This window comes from Rhinolophus hipposideros (genome assembly GCF_964194185.1).
Source record: "Rhinolophus hipposideros genome assembly, chromosome: 13".
NCBI lineage: Eukaryota > Metazoa > Chordata > Mammalia > Chiroptera > Rhinolophidae > Rhinolophus > Rhinolophus hipposideros.
This window is the reverse complement of record NC_138059.1, coordinates 73,927,079-73,939,729: the sequence shown is the minus strand read 5'-3', so window position 1 is coordinate 73,939,729 and position 12,651 is coordinate 73,927,079. Positions and strand designations below refer to the sequence as shown.

General features: G+C 52.3%; 1 protein-coding gene across 4 annotated transcripts in view; it reads right to left on the bottom strand.

The window, feature by feature from the left end:
• The window catches only part of WWP1 (WW domain containing E3 ubiquitin protein ligase 1), a 76,702-nt gene that overhangs the window by 12,057 nt on the left and 51,994 nt on the right, over positions 1-12,651 (bottom strand). For all 4 annotated transcript variants that reach the window (XM_081070962.1, XM_081070959.1, XM_081070960.1 and 1 more), the window contains 9 exons: positions 11,388-11,442; positions 11,217-11,301; positions 11,005-11,133; positions 8,275-8,350; positions 8,097-8,168; positions 6,281-6,369; positions 3,025-3,184; positions 598-731; positions 366-506 (listed from right to left, as the gene is read on the bottom strand). In XM_081070962.1, the coding sequence (XP_080927088.1) occupies positions 366-506; positions 598-731; positions 3,025-3,184; positions 6,281-6,369; positions 8,097-8,168; positions 8,275-8,350; positions 11,005-11,133; positions 11,217-11,301; positions 11,388-11,442 (941 nt within the window). The remainder of the gene's footprint in view (positions 1-365; positions 507-597; positions 732-3,024; positions 3,185-6,280; positions 6,370-8,096; positions 8,169-8,274; positions 8,351-11,004; positions 11,134-11,216; positions 11,302-11,387; positions 11,443-12,651) is intronic.

Genomic DNA, 12,651 nt, shown 5'->3' with positions numbered 1-12,651 from the left:
GGGACAAACGTCCACATTTAGCAGGAGATTCAGAGAAGCGTCATTAAAGGAGAAGTGAAGCAAATTGGGAGGGCGTGGGCGCATGGGTTTGGGAGAACGGCCTGAGGGGCTGTGGGGGGCCTGCCCCAGTGCTGCGGCCGCGCTCTGCTCCTGTGCTGTCTGGTGCCCCGAGGACGCACACGGGCACCGCTGGAAGAAAACGTGCACGGCAGAGCAAGGGGACGAGTGCTGCGGGGCCTGCTCACAGACGGGGCACAGGGGGCTAGAAAGCGTGGGTGACAGGGACAGGCAGGAAGCTCTTCCCAGGGGAGCCCGCAGGGATGGGGCTGAGGGAGCAACAGGCCAGCAGGCAGCACGGCACCCACCCGATGTACTCGTCCTTGTTCTCCTCCGTCACCAGGATATTGGCGCCTCCCAACTTCAGGTCGTGCGAAGTCACTTTTCCCAAAATCTCCATGTCAACAGAAAAGTACATTTCTAAGCCACACTCTTCAATGTTGTTGTCTCTGCGTGACAAGAACGTGTACACACTAATTAACCAGGTGCGTGAGCTGCCTCCAGAAAACACCTCCCTGGAACGAGGACAAGCCCGCAAACCTTATCCAGATGAGCGAGTTATAAAACTCGGTGTCGATGGACTCCAGGTCCTTGATGGTCAGTTTCTTACTCAGCATCCGCTTGTAGAACGGCAACGAGAAGCCGGTGTCAATGAACTTCCCGTGGAAAAGCGCCTGCCAAGGAAACGCAAGTTATACTTAACTTACAGAATCACCTTCCCACTGAGCACAGGGAAGCAGGGAAATAGTGAGGCTTTGGGGCACAAACAAGCACGTCAGTAACCCGCGCAAATCATGACACTAAAACGTAAGCGCTGAGGAGGGAAAGCCAATGAAACACACCAGCGGACTGAGGTCAGACACTCAGCGGCACCTGGCCTGTCCCTAAGGAAGAGGGTGGCAAAGCAGCTTTCCCAACCCCACCCACGGACTGTCAGTTAAATCCTCCCAGCGCCGGGCTGCTTCCTCACCCCCAGGTGCCCAGGACAGTCCCGGGCTGACGGCACATCTGCCTTTGCTATGGCAACGGCCAACGACCGGCCCCTCAGTCACCCACCCCTCAGCCCCGTGGCCTATCCACCCAGAGAGCCGGTCCCCCCCGCGCCAGCCACCATGTCCCGAAACTCCCTCAAACACCTGGGCTGTGCCCCGTGACTGAGGCACAGGACCCGTCCACGGCGAAGCCCCAGACCCTCAACTGTTCCTTTAAAGATCCTTTAGCGCCCTAACCCAAAACCTGCCGTTCCTGTAAGGACTCAGCTTCCCCTCCAGTCCTCTCGTGTCCCCCGGCACCAGGCCTGGGAGGGGGCGGGTTGCTCCTCACTACCGACCCCCACCAGCCCTACAGCTCGCTGGAGACGACCCCCAGCGTCCTGTCCTCACTGAGGTCACTCACCCTCACACCCCTGGGCTCCTCTCCCACCCGGTGTCACGTGCTGCCTGAGTCCGGGGGAGATGCTCACGCCCACGCACGGGGACTGCCTAGGCCGCGTCTCCGTCTTTCTCAGCGCCACCGCAGGGGCTCTTAGTAGTGGAGACTGCACTTCCGTCCTGGTGTCAGTGTCCGAGCCACCTGGCGAGCAGCGCCCTTCTGTACACCGGCCACTTCCGCCGCGGCGTCACCTCGCCACCACTCTAGCCCCTCACTCCTTTCTCTGGCTCCTCCGTGCACATCCCACTGCCAGTCGTCAGATTATCCTGATACCTGCACACCTGCTTCTGGCAAAACCCCACACCCAGCGAAATCCAGCTCACCGGCTACACCCTGCCTGCGCCCAGGTGGGAGAACGTGCTAGAATGTGCACACATCCACGCTGGCTGGGCCATGACCGGCAGCCACAGGGGCTCGGTGCTGCCTGTCCCTGTCACCCAGGAAACCAGCCATCACTGAGGACTTGTGTCCCCATGTGCTCACAACTAGCATGGGGATCCGCAGGCCGGATGGCTCACCAGCTTCCTACTTCCTGTGCCCCACATGGAGCTGTCCCACCGTCCCACTACACTGACTGTCACAGTCCCCTCCCACTCTCTGCTCCGTCACTGCCCACTTTCTCAGGACCCACACAGCTGTCGTGATGTCATGCCCTCGATCATTCCTCTACTACTCCTGAATGCCTGTCACCTGGCCATACCCGATGTCCCTGCTCAGCCTCTCAGCCTGGGACACAGTTATCAGTCCTTCCTTCTTCCTTCGTCCTCTGGGAAGCATTCTTAGCAGACTGTCTGCCTCCCTGTCCCCAGCTCTTCTGCTGCTTCCCTGTCACCTCCCCGCCGTACGAGTGTCATCTGTGCACAAGCAAGCACACAGCCTTACAGCTACCCCTCATCGCCAGGCTCGTCCACGTCCCCCTGTGGGGACTACAGGGAGCCGAAACTTCACAGACCCCCCTAGAGGCTGGATTCCCCCAGACCCCAAATCTGCTCTTGCCACAACCCTGCCTAGGAAATGGCAACTGCAACCCGCCGCACAGGCCTGCACTCAGCACCACACTCTCCCCTCAGCTGGCATCCGAACCATCAGGAGACGCTGTGGACTCTCACTGCAGAGCACCCAGACTCCTGTCACCCAGACCCGGGCACCCCGAGGCCCCTGCCTGTGCCCAGACCGCTGCACACGGCCTTCCTCTGTCCCAGTGAGTCTCTTCTTCATGCAGCAACAAAAGCCAATGAAATCCCAGTCAGATCGTGTCCCTCAGCTCCTGTCCCCGCCCTGCTCTCCCCTCCCCTGCCTTCCGTGAGCTGCCCAAGGCCCCCTCCTAGCCGTCCACGCTCCTCCACGGCGCCAGCCAGGATGCTTTCAGTCCAGGATGGCCTCCCGCCTGGGAGGCTCTGCCCCACTGTCCCCTCTGCCTGGGACGTTGCTCTACAGGATCCCTGCGTGATTATGAACACACACCACCAAGCCCCTCTCTAGAAAACATCCGAAATGACCCACGTTGAAATGACGACACGGAAAGTCAGGGCTCACCATAGCGATAAAGCGACCGATGAAGCAGAAGTAGGAAAGGTGGTCTGGGTTGATGGTAGACGCGGGGTTTATCTGCAGACAGTAGTTGTTCTTGCCAGCATACTCGAACAGGCAGTACATGGGGTTCAACACTTCATGTGAGAGCAAGAAAAACCACTCTCTACAAGAAAATAAGCCAAGGTTACCCTTCAGCCTCCACATATACATGAATTTAAACACAGACCATAACTACGCAAGGTGACCTGCCAGTTAGTTGCTGTGTTGCCAGAATGAGCCGGAGTCCCCACACCTAACACGCCCGCCTGTCTGGGGACGTCCGCTGCGTGGTGCCTACCTCCAAAGCAGCCTGGAGAGCCCACGTTCTTTCAAGTTCGGCTCAGCGCCATCGCACCTGCACAACTGCCCGCGTACCCTCCGTATCACTAACGGCCTCACAGGCAGCGTGTGCAGATGACCTGCCCCGCCCGCCAGAAAGAAGCTCCTCAGAGCCAAAGCCCCGTCTTCACACCCATCACTCGCAGGCACTGCAGGGCTGACACGCAGTAGGAGCTGGTGGCACTAAAATAAATACACACCACTGCTGCTGTAAAGTTGTCATTCTACTGCCAACGCATTAAAAATGGAACTGAAGTTAAAAAGGTGCAATCTTTAAATGCTATAAACATTCTCTAACTTACTACCACCTATTTGTCTCATTTGTAGAAGTCAATGTATAAAATCTAACTAGAAAAAAGACAAATAATTTATATTACAAAATAAGCTCGATTTGCAAGACTCTTAAACCCAACTTCTCCTGAAGCAGGATGGCAAACTCAGGCCACGGCAGCCAGCGCTCCCCTCTCATCACGGGCCTCGCGCTCCTCACCGTAGCCCCAGTCCTCTGCGTCTCCGATAAACATCAGCTTCAATGGGAAATGACTTCTGGGCACAGCCCCAGTACTTACAGGACAGCGCTGCTGGCGGGGGGTTGCAGAGCCTCCACACCCCTGAGGGGAGCGGCTCCTCTCATTCGGCCAGTGGAGGCCACGTGAGAAGACGGGAATGTGGAGCTCATGTTTTCCAAAAGAAGCCAGAAATCTCAATTCTTAGGCATAATCTACTAATTTTCTTTAAAGATGTTAAGTAATTTTTTAAAAAATTGAAATCAAAATGAGGGCCACCACTATACAGACTAGATCTGGCCTGTTTACAAATGTTTTTCTAAAGATTTCTGGGAAATGCCTGAAGGGTAGAGAAGGGAGTACCCAAACAAAATCTACTAAGAAATAAGTACCTATTCCTAACCCTAAATCCAGTCCTGCGGGACGAGGGGAAGTGAGAACTGTGTTCAGACACACAAAACTAGAAATAAAATTTCCAGTTGCTGCAGCTCAGCGTTAGCAAGCAGAAACCTAGAGAAAACTAAGTCCATCCACAGAAGAACGACTACTATGTGGCATCTAACATGTATCCTGACACAGCAGAAAGAAGGGAACACTCCAACTCGCAAGAGACGGACAGCACCCTTTTCTGTACTCTCAACGAACCAGAGACACAGTGGCTGAAAACCTGGGACTACTAGCAGAAGAGCTGATAGAGGCCAGAGAAGAGAAGAACACAGGAAAACCACTAAAGAAGAAAAATCACATTAGGAGCAGCGAAAGGCAAACAGTGACATGAGGACGGCTGTGAGAAAAACCAAAACAAATGGAAAAGCACAGAGGTGAAGAAGATCAGAAAAAAGATGAGACATGGAAGGCTGACAAAGGAGATTCCATGTACCCATGACGGACGTTCCTGAAGAAAAATGGAACACATGGAACAGAAAAAATATTCAGACACAACAGAAGAAAATTTCCTGTCAATTATGGAAGATCTTACTGTGCTCCTAGAATACGTATAAGACAAGCAACAATGAACTTAGTGAGCTACAAGGAAAGGGCCGCGTGGGTGCCCAGAGGAAAACACTGCCATGCAGCCGGGCTGCACTGCCCAGCGCTGAGTCGCTGCAAGAGGACGGGAAACCACGTCCACAGGGCGCCTGTGCAGAAACTAGCATCTGGTCAAGTTGTTGCTTATGTGCAAAAGCAATGGAAAACATTCTTAAACATGCAAACCTGCAGGAATATTTCACCCTTGTGAGTTCCTGAATAAACCCAAACCAGTACACAAAGCAAAGAATTTGGGAGTAAGAAAATGATGGTATGCAGGAACTGACTACATGCATTAAAACCGTCAAAACATAAAAGTAAAGCAAAACCGCTGAGGAAAATAAGGGTTCAGATAAGAATGGGAACGTTGCAAAGTCTGACACTGTAAAAACAACGCCGTTATTTCATTTCTAAGATGTACCGTTCATTTTAAAGTCTGCACATTTCTGAAACTGAGATAAATCACAATAGATGTCATATAAACAGTTATTGTGATAGGTAGTGCTTCTTTTCTGAGCAATGTTTCCGATGAGAAAACACGCTGATACACCCAAAACTGAGTGTCCCACGTACACTCTCCAATCACTTGTGCCTGATCCCACATCTTTTTGCCAGTTGTACTAAAATTGTGATTTTGTAATTCTGTACACCTGTGAAATACGAGTTCAAAAAGAGTTGTTTCTATGAAAAGCAAGTTTAATTCTTTGGAAAGATTTAATGAAAGTGTTTTGCTAAAAAACAAATTATTGTCAAATTAGGTTTCGGCAAACTGAGGGGTGAATAAAACATTAAAAGATTTCCCACTCATATCTTCACAAGTGTCTACTGTGAACAATATATTTAGTGAATGTAGAAAACTTATATTAAAAAGAACTCAAACTAGATTAAAACACTAACATAAAACCGACACACTTGTTATAATAGCAAAATAACAACTTTATACGTGCTGATCCAGTAATTATAATATCTTCATATAATCAAATACTGTGCAGCCATTAAATAAAAAGTTTTAGCTCTATACACAATATGGAAAGATGTCCATGATATGTAAAATAACAAAATCCAGCTCCTGTATTGTGCACACTATACAATCCATTCTCTTTAAAACACAGCAAACACGTCCTATATATCTCACACTTACATACAAATTTAAGAATGTGCAGAGAAAATGTATAGGTTAACGAAGAGAGTAGTAAGAATGGTCACCTCTAGAATGGTGTGACTTTTTGTTTTTAAAATTAAAATCCTGGATCGCTATTAGAAAATATATCTTTTCAAGAACACACCCACTGCATACCACGGAGAGACACTATTTCAAAGTTTCACAGACACGTTTTGTACTTTACCTTGCCAAACCACCATAATCAAGTCCTTCTTCTCCTCTAAATATTACGTATAATCGCCTCCTCAAGTCATAGGGTTTTAATGCCATAATCTAATTAAAAACAAAAACATGGATATTTAAACACTCATATATAACACCAGTTTCTTCCAAAAACAATTCAAGTTAAATTTCATGTATTTTCAAAAGTAGACATTTTCTCATCTCATGTGACGATGCCTTTCATGGCTCTAAAGACCCATGGATTTATCCCACAAATGGCCAGGACGCTCTTATGTAAAAGCTTTCTCGGAATGTCACGTTCTCTCTCCCCCTCTTCTCGCACTAAAAGGTAGTCCCACCTGGGTTCAGTGGCAGGAGAGGAAGAGTCGGGCACAGAACGCTCAAGGTGAGGGAAGATTCCCTCCCATGTACTCCCCAGTTTTACAAAGTCCCGTGAAAGGTGACGTGTCCTCTTTCTGCCTAGCAGCACTTAGTGAGAGGCATAGGGTTTTGCTGTGGGCCGTTTACGCCACACAGTGCATTTCTCAGCAGGAAAGGAACCCTTCTCCAGTAAGGAGTCATTTCTGAGACGTGAATTTAGATGTCACACGGCACATCGGAAGGCCATACCTGGGTCCCTGTCTCCATAACCCTAATGGCGTCATGCGGTTACCAGTAAACCAGGTTTCAGTTTGGGGTAAAAAGGAATTCCTTCCGCCCACGTGTGTCGGAACCCGAGCCGAGACCAGCAGGCGTGGGCCTCCACTGCCCAGGCGGGCGCGTGGGACAGACGCGGCTCTCCCACGGCAGAGTGCGGAGCAAAGTCAAGTCCGCCATGAATTTAGATGTCTGCTCCCTACAATAATGCTCAGGCAGTGCTGGACCAAGCTGACCCACCTGACACTGACTTCCTTTGCCACGAATTTGGTCATTCACACCAAGAGAAGCCTTGGCAGCAGCTGTGTGATGCCTGGCCCAAAGGCGGATGGTTGGTGGTGCTGAGCAGGCCGTCCACGGGAGCGCCCCCACGGGCCCTGGCCCCACTGTCATGCTCCCAGGACGGAGAGGCCTTCCCCGAGGAATCCCCCACTCCCCCACCAAGAAGGCCCGACAGTCTTACTGTGCAGGTGGCACAGGCCCGGTGGCGCGTCACTCAGTTCTCTGCGAGCGGCGGCTGCGTTCAGTGCGCCCCCGGGAGCTTAGTCTCCAGCCAGGGAGACAGACGAGGGACGCCAGGTGGCCACCAGTTTACCAGAAAGAAGCTAGTACCAAAGAGGCTGCAGGGGCCGTGAGGGAGGCCAGAGAAACCATCGTGTCACCGGTGTCACCGGCTACTCCGACGGCGTCGCTCTGATGGTGACACTTAACCGGGGACTACCAGCGTTATTCGAGAATACGTAAATGCGTAGCATGCATACCAATTTAATTTCAACTTGGTGGTAATATCAAGACGTTTGTTTGAGTTGGTAGTTTTGGCAAAGTGAGCGTCAGAATGTGTCAGTTTGTTCCAGAAGCTGCTGAAGCTTTATTTCAACAGTCTGGCTCGTGGTAGAATGCCTGTGTCTCAGCCTCGGCATGTCTGCCCGTGAGGTGGAGACGTGACAGGAGCTACCTCAAAGGGCTGCTGTGGGGGGAGTCAAATGAAACGAGGACGGGGGTGCCCAGGGCCAGCAGAGGGCACTCGCCGTGCGTGACGGGTTCCTTACGACCACTGTTACAACGGGCACACGGGAAGGGGGTCCGGTCACAGCTGCCTCCCGAGTGGCTGGGATTTCCAGAGCGCTCACTCCCGCTAAGGGACACAGTCGAGCTGTGTTAAGCTGATAAAACCCACTCACCTGCTGGAAGGAGTCTTCAAACAGTGTCTGCCGGGACGCATTGATTTTCACATGACTGGGCAGCGCGTTGGACTAGAGACAAAAGTAACGTGGAAACATCACATCAGCTGTGGTCGACTGACTGTGTGAAGACAAGGCTAAATGGCTACGAAAGGAAGACTTATTTACCACGTAGTACCTGGCACAAGTAACGGAAGTGAGCAAGTTTCCATCTGAAGCTGCGCTCGTAAGCAATTTGCGGACCACCTTTAGTTCTACAGAAAAACAGAACAAACAATGCGTTAGTTCACGGTCAAGTTGGAGATTTACTCCTCGGTACGGCCTGGAGCGTCCCAGAGTGCGACTGACGGCCACAGGACAGTCACGTGCGGGGAGGGGCGTGACGGTGTACGTGCCGGCCGCGAAGCGCGAGCAGTGAGGACACGAGGACAGGCTGCTATGGACAGGGCTTCTGTAAAGAAGAGACGAGAAATACGAAAGTCCAGTACTGACGCGTCAGAGAAAACCTTTGACGATCCTTAGGCCCAGGGAGGATAGAGGCTCTAGACAGAAGAGACAGGGAAGGGAGTCTACCCCACCTTGAACCTAAGCTAAAATAATGGTACTGGGGACAGTAAGCAAAGCAAAATCGAATCCCTAGGCACAAGTGGCAGCCAGGTCACGCAACCCAGCTGGTCAGCAGGGAAGAGGCCGAGTGGGCGGCACGAGGGCAGGTGCCCGTGGACATGGTCCAGGTCTCCTGCCCACAGAGCGAGCGCCTGAGAGACTTTCCCTCTCGGGGACCCTTGTGAATGGAGGGGAAACTCTGTCATGTTGTCAGGGTGAAGTTAATTCGTTCAGCAAATGCTCAGGCAATGCAAGGCGTGTCCCTGGCATCCTCCTGGGCAGAGAGAACGTTATCTGTTAGGACAACAGATGAAAGGACTGTTTCTGTGGAGCTCAGTACTAGTGAAGGAGACACACATGCAGTGTGTTTCTAGGGGTGGCGGCTCACCACTCCTGCTCCTCAGAAAGGCAAGGCACGGGCTGTACGGAAGGACAGGCGGCGGCAGAGTGGGGGTCGCAGACAGCGGCACGCCTGACCAAGCACGGGGGTGAGCCATACAGGCGCTGGGTGGAGCGCGCTGAGCAGAGGGACGTGGAGCCCCACTGTCACAGGGCAGCCTGGGGCAGGGAGTGACGGGAGAGAAGGGAGATGAGGCTCAAGAGGCAACAGGGCCGGCTGTTGTCAGCGTGTAGGCCACTGGAAGGACTTTGCTTCTGACTCTGATTGAGATGGTCACCACTGTCCACTCTGGTGCAAAGGAGTGAGTTTTCACTTAAGTGTTTTAAAAGGTCCACCTCGCTGCTGTATGGAGAATGTCCTTACGTGAGGAGTGGGCAGAAAGCAGCACGACAGGCACCACGGTGAGTGAGCCCGAGTGGCAGCAGTGGCCGTGCTCAGACAGCTGGGGACGGTCTCAAGTGCAGAGACCTACAACTCCGGATGGACGATGTGAGGTCAGAGAGAAAGGGGAGAGGCCATGAGCCCCAGGTTTTGGGCCCCAGCACACTGAGGAGTAGAGCGGCCACCGAGAGGGAAGACCCCGGCTGAGCAGGTTTTGTGGGCGCTATCACAAAGGGTCAAGAGAGATAGCAAGGAGGCGCCTGAACGTATGACGCAAAATCTCACGTGATTTCAAACAGGAGCTAGACATAAAAACGTGTGCCACGGGCAGCTCGATGCTTTGGGAAGCATGGCAGTGGGCAAGTCACCTGGAGAACAGACTCTGAAGGGAAAGCAGGACCCAGCAGAGCAGAGGCCGATGTGAGGGCAGGAAGGCAGGGGGCAGCTGCACTGTGTCGCTAAGCCACCGTGCACGGGCAGCGTGCGGTCCCCGTACCCCCAGCAGGTTCAGGGCAGTGGGCGTCCCGGGGTCGGGCTGAGCAGGAATCCAGAAGCAGCAGCATACGCACAGCTCCCAGATCGCTCTCTGGGAAGGGCAGCAGTAAAACAGGTTGTACTGAGTGCCTTTGTCAGGTGAGCATGATGGTTTTATTTTTACTCTAGGACAGGGGTGTCCGAACTGCGGCCCGCGAGCCATGTTTTATTGGCCCGCAGCAAATTCCAAAAATGTATTTAGTTTACTTAAATAAACCAGGTGAGGCAATACGTGCTTCACCTCAAGTGAGTGGCCCAGCTGTTTGTGTATTTTACCGCATATGGCCCTTGGTGAAAAACGTTGAAAAAAGTTTGGACACCCCTGGTCTAGGAGAAATAACATCCAAGGAGAATAATTTAGTAGAGAAAAACAAACTGACCATGGAGGATAGGAAGCGGATCACTGCTGGAGCGATGGGGTGGGACAGGCCCCGACAAGAACAATGGCAGGTCAGCTACAGGGCTGGGCGGGCAGGGGGAGCTGGCAGGGGGTGGGGGGTGACGGCAGGAAGAGGCCAAAGGCCCTTTACCACTGCATCCCTGCCATGACGGGGAGGCGTGCGGGTGAAGGACAGAGCGGCCGGTGCCTCAGAGATCTCTTCTCGGGGAAAGAGTCCCGCGGCAGCTCTGGGGCCCGTCGGGCACAGGCGGCGACAGCCTGCCCAGTGTGCCAGCGGCTCCACGTCTCGCTGTCTGCTTCTGCACTTAGTCACGCTCCCTAGGCTATTTCTGCACTTAGAAAAGGGAAACTAATAATATCCTCCTCCAGGAGCTGCTGGAAGAGACAACAAGCCTCCGCACACCGGAGTGAGGCTGTAAGCGCTGGCGATGGTTGTTGTTAAGGAGTGACGGCCAGCTCTGCGCCCTAACAGGCGGAGCAAAGACAGGGTACTGCGGGCTGCGCTGGTGGCTTCTCTTGATCCCCAAGTGCAGGCTGCGGCTACATTCGCGGCCAAACCTCACGCTCTACGTCAGGCTCTCACTTACACAGACGACTTCCCGTTGCGAGGGTCCTTGAAGGTCGTGGTCCTCGTGTTGTGGTCCACAAAGTACCTGACGCCCTCCCGGGTGTACCTGATTTCCCAGCCTTCGGGCAGCGGCTCTTCATTCTGTAAGCTGGCAGACAAAGGGGCATCAGAAGCGAGCCTTTTCCAGGTGCCGAGAACGTCCGCACAGGTGCACTTGACACACATCCTTACCCTTGAGTTCTGGGATCCTCCCACTGAGTGGTTTTTGTGTTATGATTCACGAAGTAGACTCTGTCTGTTGAATCTACTCTTTTCTCTAAAAAACAGAGTGAGCATGCGTGGATTTACTACTTGCACTACGTATGCACCTTCGTATATTCTTACAGCACCACGGTCACTCACCCCAGCCTGGTGGCAAAGGCCCGTACGGGTCATTCTCTGCAGCTAACATCGAGGCCTGATTGGACAAAGGGTGGGGGAGAGAGAGCAGTGCCTTAATATAAAAGCAGAGATTAACTCAACACAGCAGAATCACGTTACAGTCTTTTTCTAAAACGTGTAATGAAAGAATGTGAATATAGTAATCTCAGGACACTAAGTCCTAAAAATGCCGTGAGTTAAGAGGAGTCGATCACCTGATTATTAGTTTTCTACAATGATGTAGAGACATTTGACATCAATATTTTAAACTTGTAGCCCTCCCCTAATAATCTGCAGGCATGTGGCGGGGTGTCAGGAGAGCACAGAGAAACCCACAGTGCTTACTTGAGGCATATTATTCGTTTAAAAATGGAACAATTATCATAGTTCTTTTTAAAATAAATGCCTGGTAATGAAGCCAATATTAAACGCCAGCATCATCAGTATACAAATAAACTTTCACCTTGATATCAGATTCTTTTATATGTTCACATAAAAAACACATATGCCTACACATTATTACAACCCAGAAATAAGATTCTGAAGAAAATGTAAGCACTCTCCCAGTATTTGAAAAGAGTGGCCACTGTAACATCCATGACGTGAGAAATCAATTCTTAATGATAATGCAGATGCACCTTGGTGGGCACGTACTGAGGAGTGTACGACGCCACACTTCCCACTCCTCCTTGCCTGACCGCCAGGCCACCAGGCTGCGGGGGGCAGCCCTGCGTCCACCCAGCAGGATGCCATCCCCAGCCTCCGTGCAGCTGGCCCAGTAGGATGACCATTCTGCACAAGGAGGTTTGGGCAGAAGTCCCTGGTGAGGGCCTCCCTTCCCAAGTAACAGGGCAAGGGCTTGCTAGAAAAAAGCGATCTCCTTTCCAAGTCCCTTTCCTGTGCTTGCCTAGCCTGGGAGGTGGGCCCAGGAGGTGGCAGCTGCACGAGTGAGCCTGGGTCCAACGGCCCTGCTGACCCTCGCTCCAGAGCTGGTTCTGTGTTTAGGAAACTGAGCTGCAGCCCGGTTAGGCTATGCAGGAGAGCACTCTGACACTCTGCCCCACTCCTGCCATTTCCCCAAGGTTTTCACACACACAAGCCCAACCAAAAATAAGTGCGCACAGTACATAACTTCTGGCTTACTCCAGACACGCAGCTGAACGATGGCACCTCCCCACAGAATTCTGTACAAGTTACCAAAGAACCAGAATCGGTGGCAGCAGGAGATGCTATGCAAGCTGGGCCG